Genomic DNA, 18,743 nt, shown 5'->3' with positions numbered 1-18,743 from the left:
TCTAGATTCCACCAGGGATTTGTGAACTAAAGGCAGAGATGAGTGTTGACCTCAGCCTCTCTAAACCCCATTAAGGTTTCTCAGTGGCATGATAGGCTGGAATTCAAGAGGTGGAGTTCTCCAGCATTCAATCACCATAGCACAAAAAGCTTTACTTGCAAACTTCCAGTAGCATGCAACACAGGAAACTTGGCAGTGAAAACAAAAAACCAAAAAAGGGTGTTGATTTGTGTTTATTACATGTAGGTGAAATACATGGTTTGATAGTGTGGGGCTGGTTGAGAGGCAGTGAGTGTCTCAGTCTCACCAAGTGAGCTTCAAGGTGGAAGAGGCACGGAGATGGAACATTGCTTAGTGGTAGAGCACATGCTAGCATGTAGAAGGACCCAGGTTCAGTTGCTGCCATCTCCAGTTAAAAGGACCAGCCTAGCAGGAGGTGGGCGGGGGCGAAACTTGGCCTGAGATGCCGGACATCCTTTGCCAGTCAGATTAGACAATGTTGGGCTAGATTCCATTCACCCTCTTCCATCCAAACCTGAAATTTTATGATATGGCTGCATTTGCATGTAATGCTAAGTTTATAGGCCTAAACTAGGGTTAGTAGAACTGAAGTTCAGGAGTGGGGAAACTGTGGCCTTCCAGGTGTTGCTGGACTACGGTTCCCCTCACCTCTCACCACTGGCCGTGCGGGTGAAATTTGGAGTCCAACAACATCTGGGGGGGGAGCTTCCCCATCCCTGACTTAGTTGGTATAGTCCAGCTGTCAACTGCAACTATGAAAACATTCACCGCTCTGCAGTCCAGGGTTCCTAGGTTTGCTCTATTTGCAAAGTTTGCAGTGCCATTGAACTCAAGGAAATAGGTGCTTTGGGTCTTTTGAGACCTATTCCTTATGGAGAATTATATTCTGCAAAGCAAGCACAGACCAAAGCAGAGTGGCTTCAGGATTGCAGCTATAGCCTTCAAAGTGCCTTGCAAGTGCTAATTAACCCATCCCTTCATTCTATAAATAGGTAGGAAATGCTTTGATGGGGTAGCACAAGAATCCAGAAGTCTGTGAAAGTAAATGTGGAAATATTAAGAGCAGCAATATATATCAAAAGGATCTCTTCACTATCTTTTGACTTTATTTTCTCTCTTTCTCGTGCTTTCCATTGAAAGCTTTTTGTGGGACTGGGATATATATTATTTATTCGTGCATAATATTTATATACCCTGTTTAGTATGCAAATTCCCTAGGCGGGTCACATAAAAGATAGTTAAGATCATTAATGGGAGAAAAGGAAAAATCTATATCACATTACAAACAAGAATATGAAGAAATCTATCAATTAAAAATAGGGAAACTGTCAATAAAACATTCAGTAAAAACTCAAAGAAAGAACAAAACACAAAGATGAGATGAAGGTTACAAACCACTGGAAGATTGGCCAGATAGATGGATCTTCAGGAGGCTTTTACAATTTGCCACAATTTGCTTCCGCCTCACAAGCAGCACATGGGAGGGAGTTCCAGATGTCGGTGCCACAACCAAGAAGGCCATGTTGGCTGGGGCTGATGGGAATTGTAGTTCAACACACCTGGAGTACATCATGGTGGTAGAAAATGCTTAAAGCATTACACTGTATTGTCACAAACCCAATCTTCTGGTTTGGGGTTAAAAGCCTGTGGAGGAAAATTCATCTGTCAATATATCTATAAGATCTTTAGTTCGATTTGCATCAGGAATATTTACCATAAAACAACAGGATTCCCACACAGCATTACAACAGAGCAGGAACTGGGAACCTCTGACCCTGTGGATACTATTGGACTACAATTCCTATCATCCTCAGCCAGCATAGCCAATGGTCAAGAATGATGGGAGTTCTAGTCCAAAACTACCTGAACAGCCGCAGGTTCCCTAGCCTTGCAATAGAGGCAACTCTGCAATTAGTGGTTTGTGGGCTGTGAGGCTTCATGAGACATGACATGACAGTTTAATGAACAAATGGGCAGGGATGTGGGGCGGGAAATTTCCCAGGTTGTTAATTTTTTTTGGGGGGGGGGGTGAATCTGTTTCATAAGTTCATTAGTAACAATGAGCGGATGCCAACTGCAAACAGAGGATTAGGCAAGCTTTACAATTTCAAAGCGCTTAACTTTGTTTACTAAATATGAGTAAAACAAGACATGCGGAATTAGATCACTCTCCAAGGCATCAGTCAATTTTCTAATGTAAGCTGGAAAAAATGCTATGCAAACTATGCTAATCTGCATAGGACACCCCCCCCCCCCAGAACATTGTCCAGAAAATCCACAATACTGCAGGCACTGCAGGTGGGGAAAGGATAAACAGTATATAAACTACTGGGGATGGAAGGAACCTGGAAGATCAGCTGTTTTCATGGGGCTTTACAGAGGCATCTGTTGTACATAGGACCTCACTCTCTGGGCTGACTTCACCTCTCATCCACCTGCCTACTGGATGTGTGGGACAATAACTGGCAGTGGCGCAGCGTGGGTTTTCAGCACCCGGGGCAAGGCAAGTAATTTGTGCCCCCTAACCCGTGGATTTGCGCCCCTAACCCGTGGATTTGCGCCCCCTAACCCTAACCCCCAAATGTTGCGCCCGGTGCGGCCGCCCTCCCCTGCACCCCCCACGCTACGCCACTGATAACTGGATAAATATCTATCCATTCGGTCACAACAGGAAAGTTGGTGTGGGCGTCTTCTGCTCCTAGAGAGTCTGTTGGTGTTAAAACACTGGCAGAAGCTGAACTGAACGCTCAATCCCTGCTGGGGGAGCACATTATATTACCCTGAATACAAACACACGGGGACTCTTGAGTATAGCTACGTACATTTATTGCAGGAAATCTGCATTTGATAGAAGACCCAAGTTTTGTCCAGCTACGAGGACAGATCCACACAATGCACAAGAACCCCCAACACACATTTAAAGCACACGACCAGCTGCCCGAAAAGAGTGCTGGGAATTGTAGCTCTTTAAGGGGGAAACTACAGTTCCCAGATTCTTTGGGGGAAGTTGCCCTGAAAGGTGGAGATGCTAAACACCAAGAGTCAGCCCCTGAATTTCCCTTTTAGTGCTAGAGCAGGACTGTAGCTTTAGTACTAAAAATCACCTAGATCTGGCACAGATGTGCAAGAGGCTATCTACCCACACATTCCTAACATCTTAGCCTCCCTAAGGGAGGAGTGTGACCTGTGATGCTCATCTAGATTACAGGGTATGGCAAGCAGAAAGCAGGAAAGGCCAGGGGGCACCCCAACAAAACTGCCTATAGGAAAACAACAGAGCTGACTCAAAACAGGCAGGCTACCATGCTGTTCACATACAGATCTGGCCCGGAGGATAATAGGCATGTGGTTGTGGCATGGAAGACCCGTCAGTCCAATAGGTTGTTCTGTGCCATAGAAGAGGGATTCCCTCCAACCTTCCAGAAGGTGCTGGACTCCAGTTCCCAGCAAGCATGGCCAGTTTATTTACATGACTATCCCTCTTTTCCTCCAAAAAGTTGAAGATGGCAGGCATGGCCCTCCCTCACCCCATTTTATCCTCACAGTGACCCTGTGAGGTAGGCGAGTCTGAGAGACAGTGACTGGCCCAAGGTCACCAGGTGGGCAGGGATTTGAACCCTGGCTTCTCACCACTGCACCATATTGGCATTGACCAAGGTCAGTGGTCAGGGGTGAGCAACATCCAGTAACATTTGGAGGGCTGCAGATTCCCCAGTCCCTGCCCCAGAACTTTGCCACTGGTCCTTTCCACCTGACTTCCAGTTTCCACTCATATTAGCCGGAAGCTGCTCTTTATAAGTGATAAGTAAGAGCTGATGTATTAGCGAAGGCAGTTGGAAAGGTTGCATTAAATATTCTTTTGTTCTAATTCAAAACATTGCAATATGGATGCTGTCAAGAAACCTGTTGCATTGAGAACATTCAGCCTTCCCAAGGGGAGAGAATACCCCAAAATCACACACATTCTCTCTATATGTATGTGTATATATATGTGTATGTATGTATGTATGTGGGACGCGGGTGGCGCTGTGGGCTAAAGCCTCAACGCCTAGGGCTTGCCGATCGAAAGGTCGGCGGTTCGAATCCCCGCGGCGGGGTGCGCTCCCGCTGTTCGGTCCCAGCGCCTGCCCACCTAGCAGTTCGAAAGCACCCCCGGGTGCAAGTAGATAAATAGGTACCGCTTACCAGCGGGAAGGTAAACGGCGTTCCGTGTGCGGCTCTGGCTCGCCAGAGCAGCGATGTCACGCTGGCCACGTGACCCGGAAGTGTCCCCGGACAGCGCTGGCCCCCGGCCAATAAATGTGAGATGGGCGCACAAACCCCAGAGTCTGTCAAGACTGGCCCGTTCGGGCAGGGGTACCTTTACCTTTACCTTTATGTATGTATGTATCTCTCTCTCTCTCTCTCTCTCTCTCTCTCTCTGTGTGTGTGTATGTCTCTCTCTCTCTCTCTCTCTCTCTGTGTGTGTGTGTGTGTGTGGAGCAGGGCTTAAGACAGTAGCAGGGTCTCTGTGTTAGCTCAGTTAAGAGCACAGTAAGGTTAGAGATGCTTTAACGTTAAACGAAAGTGATCTCGACATGCCTCTACAGCTCATATTGAACACTGACGTCAGCCACAGACTACTTGAAATCTAGGTGCCACCTTGCATGTTATGCTTGGGGTGATTGCGTTGAAGGCCAGACCCATAATCCATGTTCAGAACCCTTGGGGCATAAAAAATATGTCAAGCAGCTGTAGGAGACCATGAAATTGATCAGCGCTGCAAAGCTGGGAAAGGGAAGAGAGGTCAATCTCTTACCCAAACAACCGTGTGCCCTCCAGATGTTTTAGACCACAACTGCCACGGGTTTCCTGTGTGGTGTTGTGTAGCTAAGCTATAAGAACCATCTAATCCGGTTTGCAAGTGTAGAGCTCAGATCTCTTAGCTCATAATCTGAAAGGTACATTTTGCTGCTGTGAATGCCATGCAATTTCCCTGTGGGTACGATGGCTGAAATCAATAGGAACATAGGAAGCTGCCTTATCCTGGTCTTATCTAGGTCTTATATATTGCCTCTGCACTGACTCTTCAGGATTCAGGCAGGATTTTCTCCTAGCCCTACCTGGAGAGACTGAGGATTGAATATGGAACCTTCTAGATGCAAAGCAGATGTTCCTCCTTAAGAGATGGCTCTTTCCCCCAGCTTGAGTTGCCCATGTGAGTAGCCCAGTTCTATAAGCTACAAGGTATGGTTAATGTGCGAAAGAGAATTAAACTGGATCTCATCCATGCAACTGTTGGGCAGCTATTCTTTTTAACTGCTCTTGGCCACAGGCAGCAAAACAGATGATGTGAAAATTGCCTGCTTCAGTTGCAATGCTTGGTTCTTCCGTTATGTTGACAGTAGTCTTGCACTCATTTGCACAGAGTGAAGCTGAAAGAGTCAAGTAGTTCTGGGGCATGTGCAGAATGCCGGCTGAACCACGATTCTTAGTAACAACAACAAAAAGTGGCAATATGTGTGAGCCAGCGTGGTGTAGTGGTTAAGAGCGGTGGACTCGTAATCCAGTGAACCGGGTTCGCTTCCCCGCTCCTCCACATACAGCTGCTGGGTGACCTTTGGCTAGTCACACTTCTCTGAAGTCTCTCAGCCTCACTCACCTCACAGAGTGTTTGTTGTGGGGGAGGAAGGAAAAGGAGATGGTTAGCTGATTCAAGACTCCTTAAAGGGAGTGAAAGGCAGGATATCAAATCCAAACTCCTCCTCCTCCTCTTCTTCTTCTTCTTCTTCTTCTTCTTCTTCTTCTTCTTCTTTGTCATTGCTGTGCTCTATAATTTGCAAACCACCTTTGGAACTTAATTTATCCTGAAAGGCAGTTTTAAAATCCATTAAGTAAATAAATGTGGTATGTTCACTATGGACAGTTACTTTTACTGAACAAAACCTAGCTGTAATTTGTCAGCGCTGACAACGAGGAAGAGGTCTCCTTTATGTTCCCGAGTGCTTAGACCAACATGCCTCCTATGAAAAACATGTGCTGCACGCACCTACTTTAATTTTATTATTTTTAATGGTGCAGCCCTGTTTGATGGCAAAGTAACTCTTAAACTTTGACCTCCTTTTATATAGCAGAGGGCAGCCAAACGCTTTTGAAGGCTCGTGACTTATTGCTGTGTACACCTAGAGGGCAGGAATGGAAAATGTCGGCTAAGCAGCTGGTTGCGCTTGAAAATAAGTTTTGGGTCATTATTTTAATGGCGACAACAACATGACAAATTTGGACTGATGACACTTAATGGCATAAAAATGTGTACAACTATGAAGGAAATGGAAGTGATGACTGACGCTTGTCCTGATGCCCCATCCACTAGGTGTTGGGGAAGAAGGTCAAATGTGCACTGGTATTTGGATGCTGTCTTATGACGACAAAAGACAAGGGAATGAGAATACTGAAAAGAAGGGGGCAGAATGCAGCTGTAGAGGTTGTCTTAAACAAGTGTTGGCATAAACCTCAGAAGGTGTTGAAATTCTAGACAGATTCTCTTTTTTAATTTATTTTTTATTTATTTAATATAAATTTTATTTTTTCAACATATCATTTTCAACAGTAATTAAACATACTTTCATTTCTTACACCATTTTTTTGACTTCCATCAATCGCATCTGAAAATTTTCCAATCTATTCACTTAGTATACATTTCTTACTTCCACTATTACATTTAACTCTCAAAACTAATGTCACTATTCTTTCTCTACTTTGCAATACTTCATATATTTCTCCTTACAAAACTTCTTGTAGTCCTACTAGCGTAATTTGTTGATTACAGTTGCTCTTCAAATAGTTCATTTATTTCTTCCAATCCTATGTGAATCTCTGGTCCCGCAGGTTTCGAATCCTTCCTGTCATTTTATCTAATTCTGCGTTGTCCATTAATTTTGTCTGCCATTCTTCTTTTGTTGGAATTTCTTCCTGCTTCCATTTCTGGGCTAACAAAACTCTTGCCGCTGTTGTTGCATATAAAAACAATTTAACATTCTTGCCTATTAATATCTTCACCTATAATATCACGTAAAAATGCTTCTGGTTTTTTTAAAAAATGTATATTTCAACATCTTTTTCATCTCGTTATATATCATTTCCCAGTTGTTTTTTACTTTCTTACATTCCCACCACATATGATAAAATGTTCCTTCTTTTTCTTTACATTTCCAAATTCTAGACAGATTCTCATGATGAAACTGATACATAGATTGATCTGATACTCATGGCACCTGGTGAAACAGCCCTCTGATTGTCCGACTGTGGCCCCAACTGCCATTGACCATATCTTGAAATGTCACTTTGGGCTGTGTACACATTACCCACTTCCTCTGACTCTAGCATACTCCTGCCACTGGTGCCTGAAGCCAAGTACACATGACGTTAGCCACAACCCACATATAGCCTGTAGTTTCTTGAGAAACACTGCCATTTCCTCAAACCCAGCTTCTGTCCAGTTTATAAGCTGTGGTTGAGTTGCGGTGTGTGTGCATTTGAGACATCTATTGTGCATGCACAGATGACAGCGCATGTGTGGACGACAGATGCAGTGACTTGGAGTTTCAGGAAGCAGGGAAGAGTTACTAACATGGGGAAATGAATCTGGTAATACATTGGGTGAAGACATCTCTGTGCCCTCTCTAGAGTGTAAAGCAGCATGCAAATGTGACTTTTAATAGACAGCAGGGGAAACCACTTTGCTGTGTTTTAAGGTACTAATGTGTACATAGCCTGAGTCACAGGAACTGGTTGTAGGGACAGGTTCAAATGCAATTCAACAATTCTATTATTCCAGAAAGATATGGTTCTCTGTAGTGGATTTTCTGCATCAGCAGGGTGTTGGACCAAATGGCTTTTGAGGTCCTGCCAATGCTTTGATTCTCTTCTCAGCTAATGAATAAGAGTGGAGCTTACAAGCTTTGACTTTTGTTCCGTTCACATGGCACAAAAATGATGCCCTTTTTAAAGAACAGATCAAAGTCCACTGAGTTCAACATTCTGTGAAAGAAATTCCCATAAGCAGTGGAGTATCTGAAGAAACGTAACAATACTGTAGTCTGCTTAACGTGCAAGTAGGATTTGAACTGCAACCAGCAGTAAAACAATTTAGATACAGTATTAAGTTAGGACGAAGAGGGAAGTTAGGTATAATATGCAGCAAGATAAGGGGAAACAAGGAAACCACAGAGGGGTGGAGAGGAAGTTTACATTTCTTTAAAATATTGGGGGAAACCGAATATGTAATTAACTTTTGAAAATCAAAATAAAATTGTAAAAAAGAGAGCAGCAGATAGTAGGAAAGTCTCTTCCCTCCTGTTGTTTCAGACCGCAACTCCTATCAACTGTGCTGCTGGGGCTGATGGGAGTTGTAGTCCGAAACATTTGGAGGGCACCAGGTTGGGGAAGACTGGGGTAGATAATACTGTGCTAGATGGACAAAGGGACACAGGAAGACCCAGACCATTGGTCCATCCAGCTCAGTACTGTCTACACAGACTGGCAGCAGTTCTCTAGGGTTTCAGGCAGGGGACATTCCCAGCCTTACTTGGAAATATCAGGGATTGAACCTGAGGCCTTTTGCATACAGAGGAGAAGCTCTAACACTGAGCTGTGGCCCTTCCCCAAATGGCCTGGCCTGCTAGGAGGCGGCTGTTCTGCTGCTAGGCTTGGGTAATTTGCAAGTGTCTTGTGGTTAAAACCCAATTTATTTAGTTGGAGAAAAACATCTCTATTAACTTTAATTGAAGCTGAGCAACTGCATCCCTGGACACATGATGGAAACTAGACTGTAATCATGTACAAGGCAAAAGAAGCAGAGATTAGTGAGGCTGTACAAAAGAGCTCACCTGACTATGATTAATGGTGCTTTCGGACATCCAAGTCATATGGTGGGGTTTGTGGTCACCCTAAGGGAAACATGACACCTTCTTAAACCTGATATCATTTTGTCACCAGCACACACTACAATGTCCGTTCTTGTCCTCTGGCAGGCATAGTCTGTGAGGAAGCCCCATGTCTCACACACAAAAGAATGGTAGGGGAAGTCAAGTCATACAAGCCAGGATTAGGCACAAATAATCCTTCTACATCCAAAAAGTTTCCAGGGGTCAGCAACAGAGGAGAGCCAGCCCAGGCAAGTTTAAATCACAGTGTCTCATTTTAGGTCAGGAAGGACAGGCTGTATTGTTATTTATTTGTTTTCAACAGTTTATATACCGTTTAATTGTAATACCCTCTGAGTAGCGTACAGGAGGAACTGAATGCAATGAAACTGAAAGTGAGTTAAAATGATAAAAACAGTTGGAATGAAGTTATATGGCTTTAGTAGAAATGTTATAAGGAATTAGGTATAGATAGATTAATGGGATATTAAAGGGAAAAATAAGGTTAGAATGTGTTAAGATAATTATAGGATAGAAAATAGAGGAAGATGGAAAGGAATTGCTGAAACAATTAATAGAAGTGGAATACAAAAAGGGAGGTGAGAGGAGGTCGTGGAAACATGTGAATGAAAGATAAGATATTGAAACTGGATTGTGTTTTGAATGGTTTTTGTTTTGTTAATTGTTTGTGTTAGTGTTGTGTAGTGTTTTTTGTACGGTATTGTATTGTTGTATTGTTTTTCTTTGGTTTTTTGTGGTGTTGTGTTTAAATTGTTGAAAATTAATAAATATTATTTTTTAAAAATAAAATAAAACGATAAAAACAGAATTCAGTTAAAACGCCTGCTGGTGTAAGAAAAAGTCTTCTGCAGATGCTGGATGTTCCTTATGGAGGGGGCCTGTCTGGCCTCTGCTGGAAGGGTTTTGTATAAAATGGGGCCCACAAAACTAGGCTTGGCACCCAGTGTGGCAGAACCAGTCCCACTGCCCTAAATTTGCCTCTGGTGGAGTTACGGTAGCTATCATAGCTAGTAGCCATTGATGGCATTCTCCTCCATGAATTTGTCCAATCCTCTTTCAAAGCCATCCAAGTTGGTGACCTTCATTGCCACCTGTGTGGGAGTTCCATTATGTTTTTCTGTCCTGAGAATATGCTTATATCCATATTATTGAAATAGTTACTATTTTTAAACAATTGCAACTCCAACTTGTTTCGTTTTTTAAGTACAGTAGTTGATTTTCATCCATCCAGTTTGAGCATAATGTTCATGCTCGCCCTTATCTAATCTTCTTGTAATATTTCTATATGAAGACTGGAAGTTAATCACCCACACACTCAGAGATGAAAACGATGTTATGATCTTCAGCAGTAAAACTTGCAGCTTCTGTAAGAAGGCAATGCGTTTGCTTTCATGCAAAGTAATGCAGAATTTGGTAGGCGAAGAGTATGGATGCTAAATTAAAGTTACTGAAGAATTACAGAAGCTGATGCTACTGGCTATTTTATTCATTAACACAAAACTGAAGATACAAAATCTGTATCTCATTTATCTTACATAGTTTTCCAGTTCTCATCATATGCACCTATTATTTTTAAATCAAGGCGAAATTAGGCTAATCACAAATGTATTATGTCTAAATTGTGCTGTTTGTCAATTAATCAACCTCTAATTAGCATATAATTAACAATAACATTGTTCAGGGAAGCGGTCTGTGATAAGCCAGGAAATCAGGAGCCAAGAGTTGCGCTAGGGGACCAGAGTAGAGGAACAAAGCCAGGAGTCAAAACCAAAGAGGAAAGTCAGGGCTAAAGGACGAATTTGAAGACAGAAACAAGGGGGAAATAAAAGTTAGGGCCTCAGGACAGATGAGGAGGCAGGTGCAAGCAGCAAGACAAAACACAGGACTAGAGAACAATCAAGGTTGCAGGAGCACCTCAAGCTCATATATTCCCTCCTTCCTTTGGAACTCCCAGTGTTCATTTAGCTGCAAACCTTGGTTTCCTATCTTGTCTAAGTGGTCAAACTATGGTTTGCACTTGCCTGCAAACTGTAATTCAGGAAACGGGCGTGTGCATGCCCAAGATTACCATAAACAGCTCTCCAAGAGCTGTGCATAGTCAGCTTCCGCTTTTTATGAAGAGAACTGACCATGGAGCGGAAAGGTAATTTTGGACTGAATATAATGAGGGCACTTCCAGGCTGGTCTTTCTGCTCTAGAAATATGATGTATGTCTTCTCCTGAACGCACACTCAAGCACACTACCTCTGCTCTTCATTATAGCTGCTCTTGGCATTGTCACTGACAGCACCATATGTTCTCTCTCTCTCTCTGTGTGTGTGTGTGTCCTGTGAGGAGGAAGAGCTTTCACTTTTAAGCTAACTAGAGTGCCATGTGATGGCCAAACTTGGGGAACTGTGATTGTTGAGAACAAGCCAGGATTATTGAGAACAAGCTAGGATTGTTGAGAACAAGCCAGGATCTCAAACCATGGTTTGATTATAGTTTTGTTCCCATTAACCATGGTGTATGTAAACCACAGTTCCCTGAGTTCTGTTGGCAATGGGGAACGGTGTTTAGATTAAAAGCGAAAACAGATGCTTTCGATCTCCCCATGAGTACAAAATATGAGGAGTGTGCAAGGCAGGAAGTTGAGGCTTTTTGTGGCAACTTTCTCAAAGTGGGAAAGTATAATTTTCTGGACTGAACAAATACTAACCATTCTCTGCCTGTCCTGAATATCTAGGTCAAATAGCTGAATCGAGTCAAGCTCTTTTCACTTTCCTAACTTCTAACGATTCTTTAAGTCAAAAGACAAACTTCCGTGAACTGTTCGGCACTTCAGTCTTGTATGAAAAAGGTGTAACAAACACTGGGGCACAGAGCATAAAAGGGAGGTAGATTCCACAAAAAGACAGCAAGAACAGGAATTTATCAGCATAATGAAAACAGCTACAGTGAAAACAGGAAGGTTTGGTCATGCACTGCAGAGGGAATGAATGTAGATGCATGCATATAACATTATTAGAGACTACCTATGATAATTATAGGGCACTTTCTTTTTGCTTTGTCATGCTGTAGCTGAGACTTTGGACAGTGCAAAAGGTGTGGCAGCTTAAAAGCTCCACGCAAAACTCTTGCATTCTCCTATCTACACCTGGTTGTAGGTTCAGGACAGCCAGGGAACCTTTAAAATTATTTTACTATTAATGTAAAATCAAATAGGGAAGTTTATAATAGTAAAATATTAAAGAGACATAGGAAACCACAGCCCTTTAGGGCAGTTCTAAAATCACTTTTCTGAAAGCGCCCCTCCACTATAAAATATCTGAACATGCTCCCATGTTAGAAACTGATTGAGAATCAGATTTTCCTTTCTCTGCTTGCTATATTGTGTAGTGGTGAAAACGCGATTGAATTGCAACCTGCACATTTTGTTGTCTTTCCTCCTTGTCTAGTACTTCCTGGCTCCTGTGTGTTTGAATTCCACTCCCCCCACAAAAAACCTGATAATTAGTTTAATATTTCAAAATGGGTAACTGCAGCTTAATTTTTGCATTTCCTGGTTTATCTAATGCACACATTGGCACTGCTGAAAACAAGCACCGTTTGGCTTAATATACCCTCCACCTTAGCTAGGAGCCAGACTGGCAGCAGTTTCTCCATTAATGGAATGAGCAACCAAGGAGGCATCTTAGGGCAGAGCAAGGCTGGGGAACCTGTGACCCTCTGGATGTTGCTAAACAACCACTCCCAGCATCTTTGACTGTTGGCCCTGCTGGCTGGGACTGATGGGAGTCTGGAGGAGTGCAGGTTTACCCACCCCTAGTTTAGGGCTTTGCCTGTTTGGGAAATAATAGTCACACCTGTGTTGCAATAATTATTGTCCTGGATTCTGAGCCCTAGGCTCAATGGTGTCCAGGGAGACAGGGCAGAAGCTTCTCTCTAGCTCATCCACTGTCTCAGGAGTGAAGCAGGTGAGGAAGTGGGCAAGTTTTCTCATGCAAAGAAGATCTGGAGTTTCTCAGGGCTGAGGCAGACAGCCTGTTCTCAAATCTTAATCTCCAGAATTCCAGGATAAGGGCGGGAACATAAGCATGAATGAAACACCTAGGCAATTACTGGGTAATTTGTAGTATTACTGCATTATTTAGTATAGCATCCTGTCCTTGCCCAGAGGCAATTTTTTACTCGCCGTTGGCAAGAAGGCAAGGAATAATTTGTAGGACTGCAAAGTTTAATCATTTGATTCATCACTCCACTGAACAGACATACCTGATTAATCTGGCAACAGGGTGGCTGCTGTGTTGTATGGTTCTTTTAAATGTTACATTATTTTCAATTTGTGCATATAAAAACTGCAGTTGGCAGGCACATTGCAGAAGTGCAAGACAGAATGCCCTTTCTAAGATAGTTCCTGCTGATGTATCAATACACCTAAGGACAAAGTGTGCTTTTCCTTCAAGGCTGTTGTAGTAGTCATATGCAAACTGCTGCCAACTAGTTCATCAATTAAAACTCATGGGACTAATCAATTTAAGGTTAATCAACTTTAACTGTCCTAGTTGATTAATCACAACAACTGTGATGTTCTGGGAAACAGCCCAAAGCTCTGGTGAAACCCACTGCAAAGATTCACAGGAAAATTGGAGATGAAAAGTCTGCCTCGTGGGGTTTAGCAGGGGAATTGGCACAGTTCCAATGTGTTTGACCTGTGCACTCACTGCCAGGAACCTAATACAGCCCCCACAAAATGGAAGTGCCCTGTATCCATCAACAGTGAATGTATCTTGACAAGAGACTTGAATGTACAACTATTGCAAAAAATCAATTTGTAGAACAACCAAACCATAATTATTTTCTAAGCTAAACCCCCTACGGAGCAATTTTGCTAATTTTCAGCCAAGTTATGCCTCCCCCAACATTTACCTGATACCTTAATTTTCATTTACAAGTCCGATTACTCTTGTTTATTTCTTTGCGATACCCAAAGAATCCAGATCTTCATCTTATATCAGCATATTTAGGGGTGCAGGGTAGATTACGAAAGACTGCATTTTCATACTTAAGTAGTAGCTGCTTTTCTCTCACGGCATTTTAATAGGTTACACAACCAGTTGTCCGAAGCTCACAAGATACTTGTTTCCCTCCCTCTTTGTTGGTCTTTTCCTCCTGTCTTATGACAATCAGCCAGGGAGCCTAAATGCTCATTCCTAGGCATGTCTACAAGAAGTAATTCCCACAGTGACTTTTAGGCTGTGTATGCACTGTACCTTTAAAGCACATTCAAAGCACATACTTTCCCCCAAGTAATTCTGAGCCCTGTAGTTTACCCACCAACACTGCCCCTGTCCTCATTTGGGATATCACCTGAAGGCACATACAAACAGATACGTTTATTCAAGGGTTGCTAGCTTCAGTTGTAGACAGGATGGCTCTTTCAGACATGCTGAATGTACCCGGGGTTGTGGTGAGTGGTGAGGCAGGCGAAACGGACGACGACAGGGTTAGCAAGGGCAAGTGGCCATGATTCAATCCCACTCTCTGTGCACATTCAGAGTCATTGTTGGCATCTGTCTGTCTCAAGAGACAATGGAGTGTGCCTCTGGGGGCGAAGTCAAACCGCTATGTTAGTGGTTTGAGTGACCATCTAGGGGTGCAAGCCAGGGCAGTGTGTCTGGAGATCATGGCTGCCCAGATGACAAGACCCTCCCCTTGGCCTCGCTGGTGTGGTACAAAGGAAAGCAGAGCAATATGTTTGGCATATTGGCTGCAGGAGTTGCCAGGAGGAGGCGTACAAGGTGTTGGTATCCAACTGTCTTAGGGACCCCACTCCAGATTTGTGTAGGGTTTACACCTTAGCCATTTCTTCTCCCAAAGATGTTTCGCAAGGCAGCGGAGGTTTACGATTAGAGTTTTCCATCTCCTAAATGGACTCCCTATTCCAGGTTGACAAACCCCATCTGCCCCTCACTTCTCTCTACAGCATGTGCAGAAACCACCGGCTTGACCATTGGACCCACTATTGGTCTTGTCCACTCAATCACATGCAGGGGAAGCCCCTAACTCACCAAGGGTTTGGTACCCCACTAGCTACTCTCTAGCCAGCCAGTAAAAGCTGTTCCCGGGGTGTGGCTGCTGTTACATGCTGACAACTTCTGAGAGTCACAGGTCAGAGCTGGGTACAGGGTGGGGACCAAAGGTGGACAAACTACCCCAGAAGGAGCACAATGTGTCTCCTACCAAAGGTACGACCCCACCCCTAAAATACCCCATACACCTCATACTACAGAGTCCTCATACTGTGTTTCAGTTGCAGGTAAAAGGTAAGGTGAAGGACCCCTGGATGGTTAAGTCCAGTCAAAGTAGCTGTGGGGTGTAGCGCTCATCTCGCTTTGCAGAGAGCTTCCCAAAAGTGAAATGTAGCCTTCGAGATGAAAAAGATTCTCCATCCCAGCTCTCGATCTCTGCCATGCTATTGAACAAGTGTGTTTTTGCTTTGTCATGCTGCCACTGGCTGCTAGCCCAGAACAAAAAGGGAGTGTCCCGTTAAAAATATCCACACAACGTCTTTGGTCTTGCCTGTGTCTATGTGTGTCCTGTGATTTCTGGGAGGTAGCAGAAAATGAAGTGTTCCTTTAAAAGCTTCTTTAAGACAATGTTATTGAAGGCATTAAACTTGTTTATATAAGGCCTTAACTGGTTGATCTGCCTGAAGTGTGGCACCTTTGTTCTGATCACAGTTACTTGAAAACAAGTTCCTTTTATCTCTGTGAAATGTGATCCAAAGTATACGTAACTTGGATTTATATGACGCCTGAGGCCTCATATACGGTAAGTGATCCAATAATAAGCATGGGAAGGGAAAAACAGCAGTGTTACTTTACCCCTTGTTCTTTATGGGAATTATTCACCAGGGACCAGAGGAGAGACATACAATAGTATCTGAATTCTAGCACAAGTACTAATCAAAAAGGTGCTGGTATGTGGTGTTCCTGATGGATCCATTCCACGATCCTAGCTAGTATTCCAAAATACCCCTAGTACAGCTTTCATAAAGGTAAAGGTACCCCTGCCCGAACGGGCCAGTCTTGACAGACTCTGGGGTTTGTGCGCCCATCTCACATCTATTGGCCGGGGGCCAGCGCTGTCCGAAGACACTTCCGGGTCACGTGGCCAGCGTGACAACGCTGCTCTGGCGAGCCAGAGCCGCACACGGAACGCCGTTTACCTTCCCGCTGGTAAGCGGTACCTATTTATCTACTTGCCCCCGGGGGTGCTTTCGAACTGCTAGGTGGGCAGGCGCTGGGACCGAGCAGCGGGAGCGCACCCCGCCGCGGGGATTCGAACCGCCGACCTTTCGATCGGCAAGCCCTAGGCGCTGAGGCTTTAGCCACAGCTTTCATACTTGTGCTTTAAAGACAGAAGAGACTTTGGAGAAATAAAGAATACACATTTGCTTTGGCTTGTCCTGTATATCAGTTTGTGTCCTGAGATGTAAATGAGCACAAATCTGATTCAAAAAATGGCGGCATTCAAGAACCAGTGGGAGAATATTTCAGTTTCCCAGAACACTGGTCTCCTGACCCAAGGGAGCCTTCAACAAAATACTTTCAGAGGCTCCAGTGTGAGATTGCGGAACTATATTTTATCAGAATGTTTTATTCTATTTGCTTAGGATGCAATCCAGACCAAGGTCCACTAAAGGTGCTAAATTAGTAATTATTGCTAATTACTCCTGCTGTGATTAGCCGCTGTTCTTATCTTGTGTATATTTGAGCTTTGTACACACAATGTCACAGACTGCACATTTCAGGTTCAATCTTTCCCTCTAAACTCAGGCATGCAGAATGATAAAGTCACTCTGTCTGATTGCCAGCTGGAGCTCACATATTTGATGAAGTGGGCTTTCAGTCAATGAAAATGCATACTACAATAAATCTGTTAAAGGTTCCAGCAGACTCTTTTTATGTAAACTGTTTGGTAACTTTCAGCCTTTTTAAACACCATCCCCAATGCTAATGCCTGTTGAAGCACTTAAATCAGCAGATGCCATCCTTTTGGAGCCAGTGGGCACATATGGAATTTTGAAAACCATATAATGGTAGAGTTGGAAGGGATCTTGAGAATCATGTAGTTCAACCTCCTGAAATGCAAGAATATGCAGCTGTCCCATACCGGGATCGAACCTGCAATCTTGGTGTTATCAGCACCACGCTGTAATCAGTTGAGCTATCTAGGCAGGATAACATGGGCACCAGTCACAAAACGAATACCACATCTAAAAGCAGAAAAAGAGACAGGACCACAACATGCTACAGGCACCCTCTCCCATCAATGGAGGGAAAGGCACCTATATCAGGCACTGCTTTATTCGCTGACAGAGATAATCCTTTGCATCTGGAAGAGAAAGTGGATGTTTGATCCTTGCATTCAATGAAATGTGAGCATTTTTAAGGAAGTGTCTGCAGTGTAGGAGAGTTTGAGCCAGGGCGAACAGGAACTGAGCAGAAAGAGCAAGCATTCTCGCTGAACGCAATAGAATAATTGAATCTTAAGAGTTGGGAGGGACCCCGCAGGGTCATCTAGTCCAACCCCCTGCAATGCACGAATCTCAGCTAAAGCATCCATGGCAGATGGCCATCCAACCTCTGTTTAAAAACCTCCAAGGAAGGAGAATCCACCACCTCTCGCGGAAGTCTGTTCCACAGCGGAACAGCTGTCAGAAAGTCTGCCCACCCCCCAATGTTTAGTCGGAATTTCCTTTCTTGCAACTTGAAGCCATTGGCTCTTGCTGCCGAGGAGCCACGTGTTACTACTACCCCCCCCCCAAAGAAACGTAGCGAATTCGGTCCGGTTCGATCCGTGGCACGTAATGAGGAGGAAGGAGGAAGAAGCCTGGGGGGGGCGGAGAGTCACAAAAAAAGCAAGTCATGCTTACTTTGCCTTTGACTCAGCGCAGAGCTTTAAGGAACTTGGCGAGGCTGGGGAGGCGGGAGGCCACGCCCCCCAAAATCCCCGGGCTCGAAGCGTCATAAAAGGCGTTCCTCGCGCACGCGGCGTGCTTCTCCTTTCTTCCCCTTTGCAGAAGATGCGCCGCTGCTGAGAGTCGCGGTCCTGGAAGTCGCCATGGAGCCGTCGGTGCCGGTCGTCTTCGTCCGACAGAACCAGATCGGAGGCCAAGACAAGACTGGGAAGGTAGGAAACGGCTGGAAACGAAACAAAGCTTTCACCAGCGCCCTTAAACGCCCGTTTAAAGCAGTGCTCTAACCCTCCCCTCCCCAGGAGTTAAAGGCCCATTGAAATCCGTGGGGCTTGTTGGTGAGTAAACTTGCATGGGATCGTGCACTGAACTTGGCGGGCGGGAAGCTTGCTTCTGAGTAAACGTGCATGGGATTGCGCTGTAAGTCTTGGTTTCCCTCCCCCACAAAGAAGGGAAAGCCTCAAGCACCGCTTGCTTCCTTCAGTGAATGCGTGTCGTATTCCTGTGTTTTGGTCTTAGGTTTTCTCGCGGGCACTTCGAAGCATATGGGGCGGGAAAGGGGGAAGAGTGAAATCTTCCGATAACACTTATTTTTAAAAAAGCAGCGTGGCTTTGAAAGGGAGGCGTCATGATAGAATAATAGTGCATTGGAATGCCCCCCCCCCCGTGCTGTAGTTTAAATTTAATATCCCTCTAAGTCCAGGCATAGGCAAACTCGGCCCTCCAGATGTTTTTGGGACTACAACTCCCATCATCCCTGACCACTGGTCTTCTTAGCTAGGGATGATCGGATTTGTAGTCCCAAAACATCTGGAGGGCCGAGTTTGCCTATGCCA

General features: G+C 44.3%; 1 protein-coding gene and 1 long non-coding RNA gene across 4 annotated transcripts in view; one reads left to right on the top strand and one right to left on the bottom strand.

The window, feature by feature from the left end:
- Positions 1-1,058: 1,058 nt before the first annotated feature.
- Positions 1,059-17,973, bottom strand: LOC309542120. Of its 3 annotated transcripts, none has more exons than XR_014224096.1 (4): positions 17,866-17,973; positions 10,201-10,309; positions 8,889-8,948; positions 1,059-1,665 (listed from the first exon to the last, which is right to left on the bottom strand). It is a non-coding gene; the product is annotated as an uncharacterized lncRNA (long non-coding RNA). The 3 variants fall into 3 exon arrangements; XR_014224098.1 differs by lacking the exon at positions 17,866-17,973 and adding an exon at positions 13,861-14,223; XR_014224097.1 differs by lacking the exons at positions 1,059-1,665; positions 10,201-10,309 and adding an exon at positions 6,530-7,403 and having other exon boundaries at positions 17,866-17,955.
- TXNRD1 (thioredoxin reductase 1) overlaps positions 17,969-18,743 on the top strand; it is a 28,927-nt gene continuing 28,152 nt past the window's right edge. Inside the window, exon 1 of the mRNA XM_082240548.1 lies at positions 17,969-18,122. Within this exon, the coding sequence (XP_082096674.1) occupies positions 18,054-18,122 (69 nt within the window). The 5' untranslated portion in view covers positions 17,969-18,053. The remainder of the gene's footprint in view (positions 18,123-18,743) is intronic.

This window comes from Podarcis vaucheri, assembly GCF_965113315.1.
Source record: "Podarcis vaucheri genome assembly, chromosome: 10".
In the NCBI taxonomy this organism is placed as follows: domain Eukaryota; kingdom Metazoa; phylum Chordata; class Lepidosauria; order Squamata; family Lacertidae; genus Podarcis; species Podarcis vaucheri.
Note: the sequence above shows the minus strand (reverse complement) of the source record. Positions and strands in the feature narration are given on the sequence as shown.